General features: G+C 34.6%; 1 protein-coding gene across 1 annotated transcript in view; it reads right to left on the bottom strand.

Moving 5' to 3' along the window:
* The window catches only part of LOC140144719 (transient receptor potential protein-like), a 75,932-nt gene that overhangs the window by 5,875 nt on the left and 48,381 nt on the right, over positions 1-21,676 (bottom strand). Inside the window, exons 4-5 of the mRNA XM_072166532.1 lie at positions 18,491-18,691; positions 7,352-7,447 (exon numbers count right to left, since the gene is read on the bottom strand). Of these exons, the coding sequence (XP_072022633.1) occupies positions 7,352-7,447; positions 18,491-18,691 (297 nt within the window). The remainder of the gene's footprint in view (positions 1-7,351; positions 7,448-18,490; positions 18,692-21,676) is intronic.

The following is a 21,676-nucleotide window of genomic DNA, read 5'->3' as shown; positions in this document are numbered from 1 at the left end:
CTGATTGATTTTAGTAGTGAAGATAACGTAGCTGTGACAAAAGATCGAAGCATTAAATTCCGATCTTTAAGGCGGCGCGATCATTTGTGCGTAATTATTGGGGCCAGGGATTCGCTCTATCATTATAAAAAATATTTGAAGAAATCAAAGAGCCCTTGGATTATAAATTGTAGTGTAACGATATTGACAGACACAATTTCAATCAATGACAAAAAATAATGTTTGTAATCGATCGAAAAGAAACGTTTTATAAATTTTGAATTTAGCCTGAATCCTTAAATATGGCACCTCTCGCCTTTTTTATAGGTCAATGCTGTTTGAAGCTATTTCACATACATGTTCTAAAGACTCTAAAGAAAGAGTGATACCATATATTATAAAAATATCTTTTGTTGATTTAAAATGATAATGTCATGAAGTTATAAATTTTAATGTCAAATTCCGAAAACCAAAACAAAACATTGTGAAGCAGATATTTCTCAACATATGCTATTTCATGACCGTATCAGTGTCAACATTGTTTGTTTGAGACCTTCTCCAAACGTTCGTGCTATTTATACGTAAAACGGCCAATCCGTCTTTACAAATGTGTTATTTTTATGTAAACAAAAGGCTAAACATAGCATTATGAGATGTATGTTTTTATTAATATACTTCTCTGATTGGCATGCCCCCGTGGCCTAGCGGTAAAGAGTTGGACTCATAAACAACGACACTTCGGATCGCTGGTTCGAGTCCTATCTAAGCCGTGGAAACTTTTTTCTTTTTATATAATGCATGATTGCATTGCGAAATGAGTCACTTGTCGATACTTATGTTCTTTCATTTCTTTCACTTCCTTTTTCGATGAGTAGAAGTGGTATCACATATATTAGGTTATTTCGTTTTAACGAAAGAAGCGCGGTGTTAGGAAAAAGTACACTACCATTAAGTTTGTTGTTAGGGCAAAGTATTGAGTCGTGTGATTAATAACATCGTTGCCAACACTACCTTATACACAGTAGAACTACGTTAGTCAAAGGTAGGTTCGCTAAGATATTGATTCCATGTTTGCCTCAAAGAAAGTTGGCGAGTGTTTTGTTTTCTATTGTCTCGTGGTATGAAAAACCTTTTTTGTACATTTTGACTCTTACCTAATTTGGCAAATAGAGAACAATAAAAACAACAACACAATCATATTTGAGATTTTGCAAGATGAAAATTTCGCACTTATCTATATAAATAAATATATTTAACAGTTTTTGCTTTCTCTGAAAAATGAAGATACCATTGAATTTGAAATTCTGTTCCTATTTGCCGAATAGGTAACAGTGACGTGATAAATCTTATCAATGTGATATTCCGTTTAAAATCCACACCCCTGTGTAAGATTTGTGACATATTTTTCCAGAGGGAGTGTGAATTTCCAATGGAATAAACACATCAAGAAGCTTTGTAAATTGAGTAAGTCAATTATACTGATTCCATTTGAATTTCATACTCCTCCTGTGAAAGATATTTACAAACTTTTCCGCAGAGGTAGTGCAAGTTTTGCATGGAATAACCTATTAGCTGGGCAGATTATTGACTTATATGGCCACAATTGTGCATTTAGTGATACAAGCACCAAAATTGGTACAGACACACCCTTTGGGTCACTTTATACAAAAACAACGTTAGCCAAATTAAAATCCAACATGGTCGCCATTTTTTCAAGATGGCCGCCACTGAATGACACATATTAATGTTATAAAGAATTTATTGGTCATACAAGCTCCAAAGGTTGCAACTAACCTTTCTTTGTGTCCCTTATCAAGCAGAAATACAAAACACTTAAAAAATCCAAAATGGCGTCTGTATTTTTCAAGATGGCGGCTATTCATTCCAAGATGGTCGCAACTGAATGACATATATTGATGTTACAACAATTAATTGGTCATACAACCACCAAAATTTGCAGTTATCCTCTCCTTGTGTATCTTGTCATGAAGAAATAAAAACCACTTAAAAATCCAAGATGACCGCCATTTTATACAAGATGGCCGCCATTGAATAACAAATATTAATGTTACAAAGAATCAAATGGTCATACAGTGAAGCTACAGTTAACTGTCATAATTGAAGAGCCTGATGATATGAATTGTGATCTGACTTGACATATTTGTGTGCCCTTGATGCTTACAAATCTGTGTTTTAACATAAATGTAATAAAACTTGTTCTCATCAGTCCTGGCATTAACATGAGCACTGTAGTGTACGGGGAAGACCATATTTGTAACACTTGCATCGTCCATGACATTCCTTAGTACATTCACATTTTGTTAGTTCTTGACCAGTAGTCCAATAGGAGGAAAGGTACTCCAGAAGATCTTGCAAATATGAGCTTACTGTGTCCAGCCCCAATTCTCTGGCTGGGATACTGTTGATTGACTCCAAATCATACCAGTAGGTGGGATCGAATCAAATGATCTCTGCTTACGAGCAAAGAGTTCTAAACGTACATCATTCACTCTTGTAGCAGATATTTAGTTTTGAGAAAACATTTGATGCCCCATTATGCACATTCCATGTTTGCCAGGCTTTGCTTTACCACGGAAGGCAGACTCAATATCACTACCACTTAAGGCGTGAGCGAAGAGCATTCCATTAGTCTTTTCAGGGCCAATTGCATCAACGAGTTCATGTATTGGTATACATCTCAGATATGATCATTGACCAAAGGCAAGCCACAACTTCTGCAGGCCAAGTTCTTGCAAGGAGGTCAAAGTAGATATTGCAATAACGACAACATCAATATTATTTGCCTTTATCATTAGGACTTTCTTGCCTTTCTTTACCGCATGCCTGACGTATACAAACACTAAATGGAGAAAATGGCTAAATGGAGAAATATCGTCCAAATTGATCACATCATTGCTGAGGGCAAGTTCCACCTTACGACTACCGGATCGACTGTATCCATGTCGTCAATTTTGTCTGCAAGGAAATGGAAGAGTTCTGTATTGTTCTCAGTACCACTCATCCTGTCACCGTCTTCTGGCTCCTGTTCCTCGCTTCAATCTTATTTCAGACTTTAAGCTTGATGGCAGGTAGATGTCAAAGACATTGTCTAAATATTGACGTCACAGCGTACATTTAAATCAATGTAACCCAAGATTTGAAAGTTGCAATACATTGTATTGATTTTGTATTCAATGTAATGGAAGGAAATCTGTGTAATGATATCTGAGTGCTTTTTTGTATTATTAACATTTGTATGCAAGTGCAACTTTCAAATCTGGACCTCACTACATTAAATTGACCGGTGTTTTATTGTTTTCTGGGCTATCGTATCAATTGAGGTGTCAAAATGCGCGGACATAAATTCTGCTTCCAACGCATTTTACAAATTTGTAATACAATAGCCCCTTTTTGAATAATAGCCATTATTTAAGGGGGTTAGTTACTTTTTGTGAGATGTTTACAAGAGGTTTTTGGTCCGACTTAGTTTAAATTGCATTAGTCATGTGGCGTTTTATTTTATGCTGTTTTGTTTTTGAAATGTGTATGAGAAATTGATATAAAAAACGTGATGTGCCAAGAAACCAGACCCAAACTGAACATATTTTATTGCATAAAAAGTAAAGAAAACATATTTAAATATTATATTGTCCTATTGTTTAATGGACTAATAAATAAATGAATATTGATAATTGTTTTGAAGGTATATGTAAAATTAGTTTTAGTGACGTAAGTAATGAACCAGTTTAACAATGAATTCAAGACATCTCCTCATGCTTATAAACTAATTACTGCAAAAATTAAGCACATTAACAAAACAAAAACAATATTGAACAATGAAGGAATTGTGAAATTATCTTCCCTTATTTTGAAGTAGCTTTAAAAAGTATTGCATATTATATCGATATAAATCGTTTAATTCATTAGTCGTAGATCTCTTGAGGGGAAAACATAATTTGCATTCATCATTTAAAAGTAGGTATAATAATTGTCTTTTAATGTGATACTGTATTCTAATTGGTTAGGAAACTGTGTATCCAGAATATTAAATATTACCCAATTCTTTAACACCTAAGACTTATAACGATGAAAAATGTTCTCGCGTGAATTTTAATAAGCTTATTATCGGTGGTACTGACTGTCAATGAAGACCAGATTGTAGTCTTGACAAACTCCTTATGTAGTAACTGGTCACAAAACAGGTTTTCAGAGTGATGAATAATCCTAGTTTGCTCCATCGTTGAGTGACGAACGATTTGTTTTGGTCAATGAGGTAGAGTGTTTTCTGTTGCGTTGAGAAAATCGCGCTACCTTATTGGGCAGGTACCAACGATGAAGTATAAATTCAGCTTAAGATAAGAACCGTGTGTAGGAAATTAACGACAGAGAAAAACAAGGTAAATATAACGTACGATTTTGGTAAGATAAATTACCCATTCAAAAGGTATTATATAGGGAATAATGATATACTGTCAGGTAGACGATAACGTGAACTTTTGTAGTGCATTTATATAACCTGTTATCAGGTGCCAAGTCCTTTTATTAAACTTTTAAATGGAACGGGAAAAGTGCATGGTTTATCCGAATATGCTTATGTTTAACATACACCCCACACCCCAAAAAATCACCATTACTCCGCCCCACACACAACATTTGCATAAATACCCACATTTCACGTGTGATACTAATGTAGAATTTCCGTACTTCGAAAAAAATAACAATAATAAAAACAAATACGTAATACATGGTGGTGAGTATAGTGTGAGGGGTTGCGGTATACGTGGGGTTGGAATAGGGTATTGGAATGTAGGGCTGGTACATTTATAATACCATTAGCGACCACAATCCCCATTTACCCCTGCACAACACACGCACAATTTGCAGTCACGTGTTCACAAAATGACAAAACCCCAAATATCACATAATGTCAATGCGTAATTTCAATTTTATGATGCGCAAGTTTTATTATTGTGCGATGTTATCAATCACGTATTCACAGTATGCACGTATTTGCATTCAAACGCAATCTACTTTTTAATTAAAACTGCTGATGGTCTCCTAACCAAAATGCCGCAGGCATTTCAGAAGTTGTTGCCAAAAAATCTAACTTTATCTTGTTTTAGTGCAAAAGCTTTACAAACCACAGCGTTTTGTAAGGATAAACACCCAAGCATTATATTGTCCCATAGGACAAAAATGTCTGAATTCAAGATTTTTTTATAAATGTTAAGATGCCCAACATTGAGCTTTTAGCCGAAAATTAAAATTCCCTTCAGACACAGCAGACAGTTTTCAAAGTATTTTGTTTAGCAGCTAGACCGAGGTGTTAGAAAATTCACATCTACCCCGATCTAACGAATTCAGTTCAATTTAGATCCGTGTAAAAATGTGCGCTTCAACGCACGCGCACGCGCTAAACGTGCTAGAAGCAAACCTATTCGACTATGCGTCAGTAAGTACGCTAACTAATACCCACAACTGAAGAAAATAAATTATATGCTTCACGCACCTCTATTTGGACCACATCAGTCCAGATTCAAATGTGTCAAACAAGTGGTGTTTATATAATTGGTCTTAACTAATGCATATACTGTCTGCGAGTCGATGGTACTCATTGTTCGAGCGTTGACCAATTTCCGGATCCCTCTTTCCAACTGTATCTGTAATCAACCCAATAATGACAAGAGACACTCGAGGTACGTATTTGGCGCAAACGTGTCTCAAGTACCAATACTTCGTGGCTGAGTACTTACAGGTTAAGGAACTTGTTTTCCTGTAGTGTTATTTACCCAAAAGCAATATTACTGATTGATTTTAGTAGTGAAGATAACGTAGCTGTGACAAAAGATCGAAGCATTAAATTCCGATCTTTAAGGCGGCGCGATCATTTGTGCGTAATTATTGGGGCCAGGGGATTCGCTCTATCATTATAAAAAAATATTTGAAGAAATCAAAGAGCCCTTGGATTATAAATTGTAGTGTAACGATATTGACAGACACAATTTCAATCAATGACAAAAAATAATGTTTGTAATCGATCGAAAAGAAACGCTCTACCGATCTTAATTCTAGCCTGAGATTTAAAATATGGCACCTCTCGCCTTTTTTATAGGTCAATGCTGTTTGAAGCTATTTCACATACATGTTCTAAAGACTCTAAAGAAAGAGTGATACCATATATTATAAAAATATCTTTTGTTGATTTAAAATGATAATGTCATGAAGTTATAAATTTTAATGTCAAATTCCGAAAACCAAAACAAAACATTGTGAAGCAGATATTTCTCAACATATGCTATTTCATGACCGTATCAGTGTCAACATTGTTTGTTTGAGACCTTCTCCAAACGTTCGTGCTATTTATACGTAAAACGGCCAATCCGTCTTTACAAATGTGTTATTTTTATGTAAACAAAAGGCTAAACATAGCATTATGAGATGTATGTTTTTATTAATATACTTCTCTGATTGGCATGCCCCCGTGGCCTAGCGGTAAAGAGTTGGACTCATAAACAACGACACTTCGGATCGCTGGTTCGAGTCCTATCTAAGCCGTGGAAACTTTTTTCTTTTTATATAATGCATGATTGCATTGCGAAATGAGTCACTTGTCGATACTTATGTTCTTTCATTTCTTTCACTTCCTTTTTCGATGAGTAGAAGTGGTATCACATATATTAGGTTATTTCGTTTTAACGAAAGAAGCGCGGTGTTAGGAAAAAGTACACTACCATTAAGTTTGTTGTTAGGGCAAAGTATTGAGTCGTGTGATTAATAACATCGTTGCCAACACTACCTTATACACAGTAGAACTACGTTAGTCAAAGGTAGGTTCGCTAAGATATTGATTCCATGTTTGCCTCAAAGAAAGTTGGCGAGTGTTTTGTTTTCTATTGTCTCGTGGTATGAAAAACCTTTTTTGTACATTTTGACTCTTACCTAATTTGGCAAATAGAGAACAATAAAAACAACAACACAATCATATTTGAGATTTTGCAAGATGAAAATTTCGCACTTATCTATATAAATAAATATATTTAACAGTTTTTGCTTTCTCTGAAAAATGAAGATACCATTGAATTTGAAATTCTGTTCCTATTTGCCGAATAGGTAACAGTGACGTGATAAATCTTATCAATGTGATATTCCGTTTAAAATCCACACCCCTGTGTAAGATTTGTGACATATTTTTCCAGAGGGAGTGTGAATTTCCAATGGAATAAACACATCAAGAAGCTTTGTAAATTGAGTAAGTCAATTATACTGATTCCATTTGAATTTCATACTCCTCCTGTGAAAGATATTTACAAACTTTTCCGCAGAGGTAGTGCAAGTTTTGCATGGAATAACCTATGTTCATGTTGTTTCTTACCTCTTCTGTTGTCCTTGCGTGTGAGATAATATCTGTTCCAACTTGGTCTATAGTGTTCGCCAATTCTAAATAGCTGGATTTAAATTCTACATCAGTCTAAAAAGAAAACACAGAAATGAAGATAATAAGCTTTTTATTCTGGTAAGAATGTAGCCGTGAAATAAAGGTAAACATTGCTCAAAATAGGGAACCACTATAATTGTGCTTTAATTATAGTATATCATAAAATTAAAATAAGCAACATGACCGCTCTTTACATTTAATATGAGTTAATGCTGATTAAAATCAATTAAGTAAAATTTTGTGATTTTTATGCAAAAACAATGTCATTTAGGAATTGAAATTGGATTATTTTTTGCTTTGGTTTGTAATGCTAATAAAATTGCATACATGAGTACTCAGCGATGTTATGTGCCCAAAAAATATTCTATAATATTCATTAAAAGTGGTGTATTTTGTCATCAGACATTAGTTTTCACTTGTTTTGATATTTATCTCGATTTATTTGTTTATGGAATGTTCTAGAAATTTAATAGAAAATGCACGCCAGTGAATGAATCTGATTGTTTTGTGTTGAGGTAATGAATTATTTTATAAAGGCCGTAATATGCCATAAATAGTAATGATTATTCTAAGGGCCGCAAATTATATATAAGACCTTGAGAGTAACTGAAAAGGCGGCATTTTATAGCTACAACAAAAGTACAAAAGTCACCGTATTGTGTGAAGTCTTCAAACTTCGGTTCGCGGTTCTAGTTTGTTGGAGAGAACACAATACATCAAAGGCAGGAGTGAAAGCCAATAGTGCTTGATTGTTTTATTGACTTAAAGAAGCGACGAAATATTTTCATCAACGAACTGTGTTATTTAGCTGGACTAACATAGTGTGTTATCTGACTCTCACAGCAAAATAATTGTCAAAATCGAGTACAAATTGTAAGTGATCCCGAAAACCCCGAAAGAGCAGCTTTTACATAAATCATTCTGTTTTTCATTCGTATCTATATCCTGAATTGATTTCAGTTAGTTAAGGTTCAGATTTGACTAGAAGAAAATAGCCCTCAATTAAATATTGTTTGTTGATATTTTGTCGAATTTGTCAAAATCCAGCTTTGTCTCCAACAGAAAATTGATCTACCATACTCTACCGCTCTACCGTGTAGCAACGCTTATGCGCAGTTACTAGGTTTTATCACTTACGTTTTCAGCTCATTATATCTTAAGTACTTCCTCGGGAAAACTTTCAACAGATACATTGGGAAACATAGAACAAAATGTGATAATCTCCTGCTGCAAGATTTCAACATCACAAACAATAATTCCCATATATTGTTAAAATTTCAAATTGAGCCCTAAAATCTTTACCTCTGGGCAGTGGGCACCAGACATAATACAACGCATTATTCATGAAAAGATCAATAACAATCTTAGCACATTTCAACATTTATTGCGACTATATTACATTAAATTGAAATATATTTAATGTATATATGATTATAGTGCATCGTTTTAAGGCATCAAAATAATCAACTAAGCGCGACACACTTCGACTCATATATCACTCAGGAGACTTAACTGCTCTATATTCTTTGTTATTATTATGTATGGTATTTGTTGCAGATACATTAATATAATTATTGTGATGATTACAAGAAAGACAGGTGCAAACCGTCTGTGCCTTATGATAAGCTATTTGAGCTGGAATTTAAGCTGTTTGACATTATAGTCATCCATTCTTCTTATGGAATTTTATGAACAAAATATGCAAAGCGGCTTAAAAGAGATTGATAAGAAGTAACAGGTCTTTGAAAATCAGATACTCCGGATCAGGTTAGTATTTAAGATACTTGCATTTAAAATGATCAGTAAAAAAACCCGATGATGCTTTCTTCACATGTTAACATTGAGCTGTACGATTTATTATAAAAGGCAATTAATACCTCCAATGGCACACCATAAACTAAAGAAAATCTTATTATAAACAGCATTTATGAAGCGATGTTGCAAAAGTAACAGCGGTGTACAAATCGCAAAAAACCCAATGCAACAAGAAGTATTATGATATTATAATTTATTTTTTATGTATTTATTTATTACTTTCAGCCAAAGCCAGACAAAGCCCAGTAGTACGCAGAAGCTACTTAATTAAAGGGATGCCAACCGAGTATGACGGGACCGGGATATGGGAAGAGGTCCGATTTTACAAGCAGGATGAAAAACGGAGAACCAGCGAAGGTGGGTTGAGCAAAGGAACACAGTTGTCTTAAGACTGTGCAATAAGCAACATTCTGAGTGTGTCTGATCTTGAGAAGCAGAAAGTTTTAAATGCGAGGAGCGGTGGTACTAATTCATCTCCGGCAAGTGAGTGCGATCTGTTTGGAACTTGGCAAATCAAAAGATTTGTTTTCATTTTTCACAGGACACAGGCATTGCTCTCAAACAGACCGATTGCAACACAGGTAATCACTCGGCAGAGGGCAATAGGACACCCGTCCTACGCATCGCTAAATATCAAAATGAGCACCAAGATGTCAACATCCTTACCTCCGGGCCACAAGATATCAAAGCACGACATAATATGCATGAACACATCAATAACACCCATAACACTTTTCAACATTGATTGACATTAAATTGAGATGCTTTCAATGTATATTGATATGTGGTGTTAAGGCATTGGAATAATCTACTAAACGCGACACACTTCGACTCATATTATCACTCAGGGGACTTAACTGCTCTTTACTTTCATTATTTCTATGTATGGTATTTGTTGCAGATGTGTTTATGTAATAATATGATGTGTAAAAGAAAACAGGTGCTAACCACCTGTGCCATATAAGGAGTTATTTGAGTTGGAACTTAAGCTGTTTTACATCATAGTTTTTTTCTTAAGGAATGTAAACAAAATATGTAAATCGGCTTTAAAGAGATTGAAATGAAGTAAGAGGTCTTTGACAGATAAAAGTGTTCTTTATTATGTTATTATATGCATATAAAAAGAACTGAGCGATTTATTATAAAGGGTGATAAATACATCTAAAGGCAAAGTAATAAATCAAGTAAATCTTATTAGGCGCATTTCAAATTGTCAATACTAAACATGGGAGCAAGACATTTTTCTTAAGGAACCCCATAAATCAAAGAGCTCAACATTGAATTTTTCATTTTTTTGCTTGTAGATACTACCTACTTTATAACCTGAAATAAACGCTTGAATATAAAATAATTCAGCACATTTATTGTATCATCTTGATCACATTTCCAGATTATTCATAAGCACAAGAATGCGAGACAACACTTTGTTTCATTCCCGAGATATCAACATGTCATAAAATAATGAACAACAGCGTGATTAAAATGATTAATATATAATTATTTGAATGTTAACCTTTTTTCATTACTGGTGATATTTTGTTCTGTCAGGATGGTGCCTGATGACTAGCGTCTTGGCTGCACTGTTGCTAAATGAAACAAAGAACACCAACGCATCAGCCAGAAAGTCTCAAAACTACCAACTCACGACTTTACGCCCATTTCGTGGTAGCAGATCACACGTGGCTACTAAGTTAAAAGGCAGTAATTGCTACGATATTTTTTTATTATAGAAACTGCATTTTTATTTGCGCCCTGCACCCACAGAATAAGCGTGAAGTCACACGTTGGGAATTTCGAGACGTTCCAACTGTTAGGTTGATGTTCTTTGCTTGAAAACACATTTATTGGAAGTGGTATGTCCTTTGTAAATATGGGAAGAGAATTGAATTCAGAGTACAGTATATTATGTCCCCATTCACAAAGGACATAACACTGACTATACATGTGTCTTCAAATGAAGAATAGAACTCAACAATTGGAAGGTCTCGAAACCACCAAATTCTGTAACCTTACATTATACCAGCAAGCAATGTGATGATACAAACATGGTGCAAAATCAAGGTAGTTATATGAAAGATTGGTAAAAGAAGCGCTTATGCGCAGTCACTAGGTTTTATCACTTACGTTTTCAGATCATTATATCTTAAGTACTTCCTCGGGAAAACTTTCAACAAAATACGTTGGGAAACATAGAACAAAATGTGATAATCTCCTGCTGCAAAATTTCAACATCGCAAACAATCATTCCCATACATGAAAATCTTTACCTCTGGGCACCAGACATCACATACCGCATTATTCATGAAAAGATCAAGAACAATCTTACATGTTTCAACCTTTATTGCGACTATGATATTACATTGAATTGAAATAGTAATGTATAATTATAGTGCATCGTGTTAAGGCATAAAAATGTTCAACTAAACGCGACACACTTCGACTCATATCACTCAGGGGACTTAACTGCTCTATATTTTGTATTATTAATATGTATGCTATTTGTTGCAGATACATTAATAAAATTATTGTGATGATTACAAGAAAGGCAGGTGCAAAACGTCTGTGCCTTATGCGAAGTTATTGGAGCTGGAAATTAAGCTGTTTGACATTATAGTCATCAATTTTTCTTATGGAATTTATGAACAAAATATGCAAAGCGGCTTTAAAGAGCTCGAAAAGAAGTAACAGGTCTTTGAAAAACAGATACTCGGATCAGGTTTGTATTTAAGTTACTTGCATTCAAAATGATCAGTAAAAACGATATATGATGCTTTCTTTACATGTTCACATTGAGCTGTACGATTTATTATCAAAGACAATTAATGCTTCCAAGGGCACACCATAAAGAAAAGTTATTTATCTTATTATAAACAGAATTTATGAAGCGATGTTGCAAAAGTAACAGCGGTGTACATATCGCAACAAAAAAGAACAATGCAACAAGAAGTATTATGAAATATTATAAGACCAACAGTGCTCAAAAGCTAAATTAAAAGGATGCCAACCGAGTATGACAAGACAGAAATATGGGAACAGGTCCGATTTTACAAGCAGGATGAAAAGCGGAGAACCCAGAGAAGGTAGGTTGAAGAAAGGAACACAGTCGTCTTAAGACTGCTCTGAAATAAGCAACATTCTGATCTTGAGAAGCAGAAAGTTTTAAATGCGAGGAGTGGAGTACTAAATCATTTCCGGCAAGTGAGTGCGACCTGTTTGGGCCTTGGCAAATCAAAAAATTTGTTTTCATTTTTCATAAGAGAAGGACCTGACCCCAAGGGACACAGGCATTGCTCTCAAACAGACCGATTACAACACAGGGAAGAACAGGACGATCACTCGGCAGAGGACAATAGGACACTCGTCCTACGCATCGCTAAATATCAAATTGAGCACTAAGATGTCAACATCCTTACCTCCGGGCCACCAGACATCAAAGTACAACATAATATGCATGATCATATCAATAACACCCATAACACTTTTCAACATTGATTACCACAATATGACATTAAATTGAGATGCTTTCAATGTGTATTGATATGTGGTGTTAAGGCATTGGAATAATCTACTGAACGCGACACAATTCGACTCTCAGGGGACTTAACTGCTCTTTACTTTCATTATTTCTATGTATGGTATTTGTTGCAGATGTGTTTATGTAATAATATATAATTATGATGCGTACAAGAAAACAGGTTGTGCTGAGGGGTCACATATATGAATAGGTCAATATGATTGGGACTTTCTTTCATTCTTTAAAAAAAAAAATTATACTGAAACATAATTCATGATAGATTTGAAGTCATCAGATCTTGGTCAACTGTGAGATTCGTTCAAAAATACAATTTCATGCATAAAGTATTTTGGTATTTTTTATCAATTCAACCCGCTATGTATCCGGGCAATGTATCCGAGTAAAAAATTAAAATCTATAAGCCTTTCTCTCTCGCATCTCGTCTACATTGTAAGCTATTGTGCGTATGCCTATATGTGATGCGATCAAACAAAATCAGTCGGAACTCGGAAATATTGATTTTGAGATATAGCCAAACAAAGGCAACATTTCCCTTTGTTTCCTCTTGTTTTGGAAACTCTTCAATTGCTCATAACTTTGGAACTGGTTGTTCAATTTCAATGGAGTTTTCTGCAAAATGCAGCTTTGCAAATGCTATTAACTCTCCTATGAGAAACTGAAAATTTAATATTTCCGAGTTCCGACTGATTTTGTTTGATCGCATCACATATACTGAACATCGCGGTACACACAAAGGTGATATACATGCACCGTGCACGCGCCAGTACAGTACAGTATCGCTAGAATGTCAATCCCAATGATGTTGTTAGATCTAGCAAATAAACCCATCAATATCCATCCTTTATGTCTCAACGATGTCTATGCATAGCCTATCAAACGAATCTCGAGTTTGGTGCAACCTGATTGACTCAAACCTACCTATTTGAACGAAGTTTCAGGAGACCATAAGCAGCACGACCAGCATTCACTCGTGGCCGCCATTTGCTTTTGTCATTTTAAACAACAATTGGTTAAAATTCCGTGGCGCGAGATGTATCGTTAAAGGGACATTCAGTATGTTCTGGTAAATTTTTTAGGTTTCAATGTTTGCAAAAAGACTTGTATATGAAGTTAAATATGAAGAAAACTATTTAGACTATTTTGGCCCGGGATTTTGGTACGTCAAGTGATCATGTCTGTTATGCCCAGTGCGTTCCAAGGTCCTGCCTTGATCACATTAATTAATATTCCTTTATTAGGATTGCAGGCATTTGCCGCTATAAAATTTAGACTTACTTTATCTTGTATCAGAATACGCTTGCAACAAAACGATATATTCACACACACCACCACACACACATATAGTTTTGAGCATAGGCCTAGTGATGAGAAATTCATAACTTTCACAAATCATGCTGTTTTGTCAAAATAAATATTGTTGCAATTTTTATTTGTTATTTCAAGTTGATTGCGCCACATCATGAGATCAAAATATTAACATTCTAAAAATTTCCGTTGACCATGCCCACAAAATCTGTAAATGTCCCTTTAAACAACTAGGATTTTTCCGTAACTAACCCACTTGCTTAAAGGCTTTAACTTGTGAAAAGTTAACGGATATTAAACTTTTCTGTTTAAACCTGTTAAACCAAATTGTTTAAAAGAAAATATGTGCCTTTAAGGTGGCTGTGTACTCTCAGACATGCATGTAGTAAAAGTGCAATAACTTTGTAATTATTCGCGCAAAACATATAAAAGTATACATTTTTATGAAGGCAAGACATCAATAAATCTTAATATAAATACAGATTTGGGGTAAAAACAACAATTTTGAAGAAAATCACAAAAAATGAGTTTTTGGCAATATTTGTTAGGTACATCATAACAAAAAACACTCTTTCCAAAATATTTTATTTTGTTTTTAGCTCAATCTTGAGGCTCCATTCCAAAAACGGTTTTTTATTTTTTGATATTGGCCTTATTTTTTGAGATATTGACCATATAAGGCATCAAAATGAACTTTTAAAATTCAAAAACGCCTATTTGCACAAAATGATGCCCAAAATCGGAAATAGACCAAAATATAAAAAATGAGAAAACCGTTTCTTGAGTCGATCATGCTTTTTACGATGATCATATTTGCTTACCTATAGATGCTGTATTTATTGAGTTATCGTGTACCTAAATCGTCATTTTACCGAGAAAATGAACATTGAAATAATGGCCGTTGAAGTTTAAAGTGGTCACATTTTGCACTTTCATCGAATCTCACAGGAGAATGCGACAGTTTTCGTTTTTGAAACTTATATTACGTGAACATCGGGTAAATCCACAGCCCCTTGAGAAGTTTGAGCGAAATCCATTCATAACTTGATATTTAAATCGGGGGAAAGAACTTGAAAAACCCCACATTTTATCAGCTAAAACGGAGCCATTTGACCACTAGGTTTTTGTGAAATCAGTGCTTCCGTGGTGTTTCCATAAGATGCGCCGCGCAAGCAGATAAGCGTCGCGTATGCGTCGCGTATTTGTGCGTCAACAAATTGCGCGATACGCAACGCGATGAGTTGTTGCGTGCGTGTACCTTGCTGGTACAACAAAGATTTTCTTTCCTTTTCAATTTCAAACACGAGTGGAATAGTGAAATAAAATCCTTAAAATATTGCAGTTGGAGTTTACAAATCTGGATTTTCATTCCTTGTATTTATAAAAAACATAACAAGGTACAAACATATCATAAAAACTCAATTTTGAGAAAGAAACAATGGCTAGAGTACACAGCCGCGTTAAACAGATATTGGTTAAAATCGTAAACAATGTTTCTTAAACAGCGCAATCTTAACTTAAAAATACTTACAATGTATAATTATAGTGCATCGTGTAAAGGCATCAAAATAATCAACTAAGCGCGACACACATCGACACACATATCACTCAGGGGACTTAACTGCTCTATATTTTTTTATTATCAATATGCTATTTGTTGCAGATACATTAATATAATTATTGTGATGATTACAAGAATGACAGGTGCAAAACGCCTATGCCTTTTGAGAAGTTACTTGAGCTGGAATTTAAGCTGTTTGACATTATAGTCATCAATTTTTCTTATGGAATTTTATGAACAAAATTTATAAAGCGGCTTTAAAGAGATTGAAAAGAAGTAACAGGTCTTTGAAAAACAGATACTCGGATCAGGTTTGTATTTAAAATGATCAGTAAAAAAACCGATGATGCTTTCTTCACATATTAACATTGAGCTGTACGATAGAAGTCAGTTAATGCTTCCAAGGGCACACCATAAACTAAAGAAAATTTATTTATCTTATTATAAACGGTATATATGAAGTGATGTTGCAAAAGTAACCGCGGTGTACATATCGCAATAAAAATGCAACAAGAAGTATTATGAAATATTATAATTTATTTTTTATTTATTTATGACATTCGGCCGAAGCCAGGCAAAGTCCAATAGTGCTCAGAAGCTACTAAATTAAAGGGATGCCAACCGAATACCACGGGACATGGATATGGGAAGCGGTCCGATTTTACAAGCAGGATGAAAAGCGGAGAATTCCGAGAAGATAAGTTGAGCAAAGGAACATAGTCGTCTTTTAAAAGACTGCTCTGAAATAAGCAACATTCTGACCCCAAGGGAAACAGGCATTAATGCTCTAAAAATGGCCGATTAAAACACAGGGAAGAACAGCATGGAAGATGATCACTCGGCAGAGGACAATAGGACGCCCGTTCTACGCATCGCTAAATATCAAATTGAGCACTAAGATGTCAACATCCTTACCTCTGGGCCACCAGACATCAAAGCACAACATAATATTCATGAACATATCAATAATACCCATAACACTTTTCAACATTGATTGCGACGACATTAAATTGAGATGCTTTCAATGTGTATTGATATGTCGTGTTAAGGCATTGGAATAATCTAAACGCGACACACTTCGACTCATATTATCACTCAGGGGACTTAACTGATCTTTACTTTCATTATTTCTATGTATGGTATGTGTTGCAGATGTGTTTATGTAATAATATGATGTGTAAAAGAAAACAGGTGCTAACCACCTGTGCCATATAAGGAGTTATTTGAGTTGGAACTTAAGCTGCTTTACATCATAGTTTCTTCTTAAGGAATGTAAACAAAATATGTAAAGCGGCTGTAAAGAGATTGAAATAATATAACAGGTCTTTGAAAGACAGATACTCTGATAAAGTTTGTTATAATGAATATTTATTTTACTTTTTATTTCAAAAGGATCAGTAATAAATAGACAGATAAAAGTGTTCTTTATTATGTTACCATATGCATATAAAATGAACTGAACGATTTATTATAACGGGTGATAAATACTTCTAAAGGCAAGTAATAAATCAAGGGACATATTATTATGTACATTTTAATGCACACATCTAAAGGCAAGTCATAAATGAAGTAAATCTTATTATGCGCATTTCAAATTGTCAATACTTGAACATGACGAGTAAGGCATTCTTCTTAAGGGACGCCATAAATCAAAGAGCTCAACAAATATTGAATTTTTCATATACTAGTATTTGCTTGTAGATGTACCACCAACTTTATAACCTCAATTCAACAACTCTTTCTATATACCTTTGTACAGGAGCCAAGCGTTGTTAGTCGGCGATGAATCCACAGTCTATCAGCGAATACGCGAATGCAAGGTTACACGTTACACGCGTTACATGCCTGGAACTTATGCGTAAACACACTCTCTTTAATGTTCGAGGTAGCAGCTAAACATTACCGCTTTAAACTTTCTACAAAGCACAATTATATCATCTTGATCACATTTCCAGATTATTCATGAACACGAGAATGTGAGACAACTCTTGGTGTCATTACCGAGATATATCAACATGTTATAAAATAATTAAAATATATTTCAATGTTAACTATTGCGGCCCGAGTTAAACTCCTCGCGTTGCCACATGTAAGTTTGGTTTATACCGACCCATGCTCGTCTTCAAAGGTTTTTCTCCATGTGCTCCGGGTTTCCTCCTGCTTATAAAATCAGCCTCTTCCCATATCCCTCTACTGTCATATTCGTTTTCCATTCCTTTAATTTGGTAGCCTCTGAGCACTATGCTTTGTCTGGCTTTAGTCGAATGTTATAAATAAAATAAATAAATGAAATAAAATAAATAATGACTTATTCTACATGTCTTGTAGAATTGAAATAGAGTTATGCAAGGAACAAGTCGCCAGGCATGTTTTTGAGTTATAAGCCTTGAAAGATAGCATTCCCATAAAAAAAATCAAATTTTGTAATTCTTATTTTCGTGGTATTTGACCTTGGGACTTAGTGGACTTTCAAATCCTTAAAAGTACATTTGAATTATGATAATCCCTATTCAATCTTGTGTATTAGGCAGGAAACTAATTAGCACAATAGTCAGACTAGCAATTTGGTAAAAATATCTAGGTATCATTTATAAAATTATCCATATCTTGAAAGTATTGATGCTATGTATATAATTTTGGTATCATTGTGAAGATTATTGTCCCGTGCTTACATTTTTATTCAAATCTTGAAATTTTGGGTTTTTTGGAACGGGTTACAAAATGTTAAACGAACTAAACTTCAAAGAAGAAACATTTCATTTGTATGAGGCTCAAAAAAGTTTGCACACAATCTACAATAAAAGCTAACATGAAAAAGCTGTTTTGTCACCAAGTTATACATTCAGATTTCAATACTTACATGACTGAGTTTTTTCAATGTATGACTCATAACAAATGCCCTGTCTACGGGGTCCCCGTTAGCAAGTGTAATGTAGGCCTCACTGGCTAATCCTCTGTAGAGTTCTAAGGTTCCCACAGACTTCTGTAATTCATCTGTAGCTTTGGTGGCAAAGTTTTTTGATGTGACATTAACTATTGTGGTTCCGGAATTAAGCAACGTCTGTAAGTAGTAAATAAATAACAGAGAAGAACGAATTATATATTATGACATTTTAGTCATTGTATTCAAATTTAAAAACGTGTTTTGTTCTTGAAGAGGGCAAAGAGCAAGCAAAAGTAATAAGTAATGAAATAAGCGGAAAAAAGGAAATAGAGTGCACGAAAGTACGAGCGAAAGATAGAAGAGAAAAAGAGCGAAATATGTGAAAGGGTAAAGTCATTTAAAAGAAAGGAAAAAGGAAGAAAAGCAAAACAAAGATACAACCTAAAAGAAAGAGAAAATGTAAGTTATAGACAAACAGATTGAAAAAAGTAAATGAAAAGGAAAGAATGGTAGAATGACAGTAGAAGGATAGAGAGAAAAGTAGTAAACGAAGAACAGATGCAAAGAAGGAGAGAAAATGGAAAAGACAGAATACATCCAAAACCATTCAGAAAGTGGCAAAAAGCCAAGAGAAGACAACACCAAAGAATCAAAGCAATAGGAAGAACCAATAAGAAAGAATATCAATCACGTTAATGGAGGTTATACGAGATATTACGAGACCTATGTTTTTACACGTAGACTTAATCATTGGTATAACAAGTATTGGGTGAAGGTATGTCTGGAAAAGGATAATATCTTCGTGGTTGCGAGATATTGCACTGATGTAAGGTGGCAAAACAGGCGCCAACTGACGATTGAAAGAATTCAGGGAACCAATGTGTTGTGAATTGCATACCTTGTCCACGCCTATGCTATTATAGGAGAAAATTGCCAATTGTAACTAGGATTTGAAACTTACATAAAATATTTGGTCTTGGAGCCTTATGATTCAAATGAACACACACAAACCAGGTCTGTTTGTTGGGTCTTGAAATCGAATTGGTAAACTGATGTCGAAAACGTTTTGTGTTTGCTGGGAAACTGAGTTGTCACTGTTCTGCGTGACATAATGCAAAGGAGATTGAATGATCATCAACAGCTGGTTTCTACGTTCTATTTGAATAAATTATGTAATTAAAATTTAATGTTGCGTGATATGTGTTATGTAAACGATCACGATCATGCGAGGAGAACAAATTCAAATGAATGGAATTGAATGCAACGGAAATAAACAGAGAAAACGTAAAGTCCCTGACGAAAAGTGCTTCATACAAGAAATAGCATGCACCATCAATAAGATCAATATGAAAGAAAATTCAGTACGTTAATGGTGATTGTGCGAGGTGTTGTGATACCTACATGTAGTATGTTTTACACGTGCAATTTATCATTTGTATACTGCGCCAATAAAGTATCCTTACAGTTGGAAAAATAATCACAATTTCCGAACTGAACAATATTGAGGTAAATTTGTTTTTTTAATAGATGCACTAGCTAATCCTGCACATTATGACACCACATTGAATCCAATTCAAGAAGCAAAGTTACAAGCATTTGATTAGACGAAGGTCCAGTTTTAAAAGTGACAAACTAGCCTATTCAAAACTCCACAGACTAGACATCTGGTTTGAGAGTGGTGAATGGCTAATTTTTGCGTTTGGCTTTAATTTAAAACAAAAGGAACAAAAGAAAATTGAAACAAAAGAACTGGCAAATAAAATGAAAGCTTTGAAAAGTACAAAGAAGTAAAAACTGAAATAAAAACTGCTTTAAATAACGCTTCATTGAAGAAACTGTGTTGTCTCTTTGTTTCTCTTGTTGAAATCTGTTTGCACCATGTATAGGCCAGTTTGTCACTTTTAAAACTGGTCCTTCGTCTATTCACATGCTTGTAACTTTACTTCTTGAGGTCACATTGGATTCAATGTGGTGTCATAATGTGCAGGATTAGATAGTGCATCTACTATTATAAAAACAAATTTACCCCAATATTGTTCAGTTTTAAAATTGTGATTATTTTTCCAACTGTAAGGATACTTTATTGGCGCAGTATATAACAAATCGGCAAGTGTATCAATATGATCCCAAACATCAGCATCTGTCAGGGTACAATTCTTTTACTCTAACATGTTTGACCATTAATTTTTTTGACATTTGAACTGTTCGGGTACACAAATTTGCAAAGTGGTAAAAATGGCGCCAAATGGAGACTCAAATAATTCAGGAAAACGATGTATTGTGAATTAAATGAGCTAGTTTATCCATGTGTACGTGTATAATACCATATCAACGTAACACAAACATTACACAAACAATTTTAATTAGCATTTTAAATTCACATGAAATGCAATCAAATGACCACACATCTGGATAGTTCAATGGTTGTGATTTGTCTGTCAGGCAGAATGCGAAGGGAATGGAATGACCGGTAGCAGCTGTTTTCTACGTTACATTTGAATATGTTATGTAATTGAAATTCACTGTTATGTGATATGTGTTATGTAAACTAAACAATCACTGCGCTATGATGCTTGAAGAAATAAATTAAAGGAACTGAATTGAACGGAAATTACATGAGATTACGAACACACGATTCCATGAAAAAAAAATCGTGGAAAGCAAAAACCTTCTTCACAGTCAAAGATATACACATAGAAACAAACAAAGAGGGAAAAGGCGGAAATGGAAAAGACAAAATCCATTTAAAACCATTAAGAAAGTGAGAAACGACGGGAGAAGAAACAGCTAATGAATAGAAAGAATCAATAGGAAAGAAGATTAATCAAGTTAACGGAGATTGCGCGAGGTGTTGTGAGACCTAGTTTTCAAACAAGCAATTTATCATTATAGTATTTCAAAGGGTAAATGTATCACCAGGAACTTAATGGGTCAGGACACAGTTCTTTAACTCCAACATGTTTGTACATTCATGGTACGATCTCTGAATGATTCGTGTACAAAAACTCATGCTCCACAACATGAGGTCAATGTTTGAGCTTCGATGGTTATCTTGATAGTAAATGAACCCTGGTTTTAAGATGAGATCATTTGGCCTCATTGTGCATCGTCTGGAAAAGGAAATTATATTCGCAGTGGCGAGACATTGGACTGAGTAGAGGT

This window comes from Amphiura filiformis, unplaced genomic scaffold (genome assembly GCF_039555335.1).
Source record: "Amphiura filiformis unplaced genomic scaffold, Afil_fr2py scaffold_75, whole genome shotgun sequence".
In the NCBI taxonomy this organism is placed as follows: domain Eukaryota; kingdom Metazoa; phylum Echinodermata; class Ophiuroidea; order Amphilepidida; family Amphiuridae; genus Amphiura; species Amphiura filiformis.
This window is presented reverse-complemented; position numbering and strand designations above follow the sequence as displayed.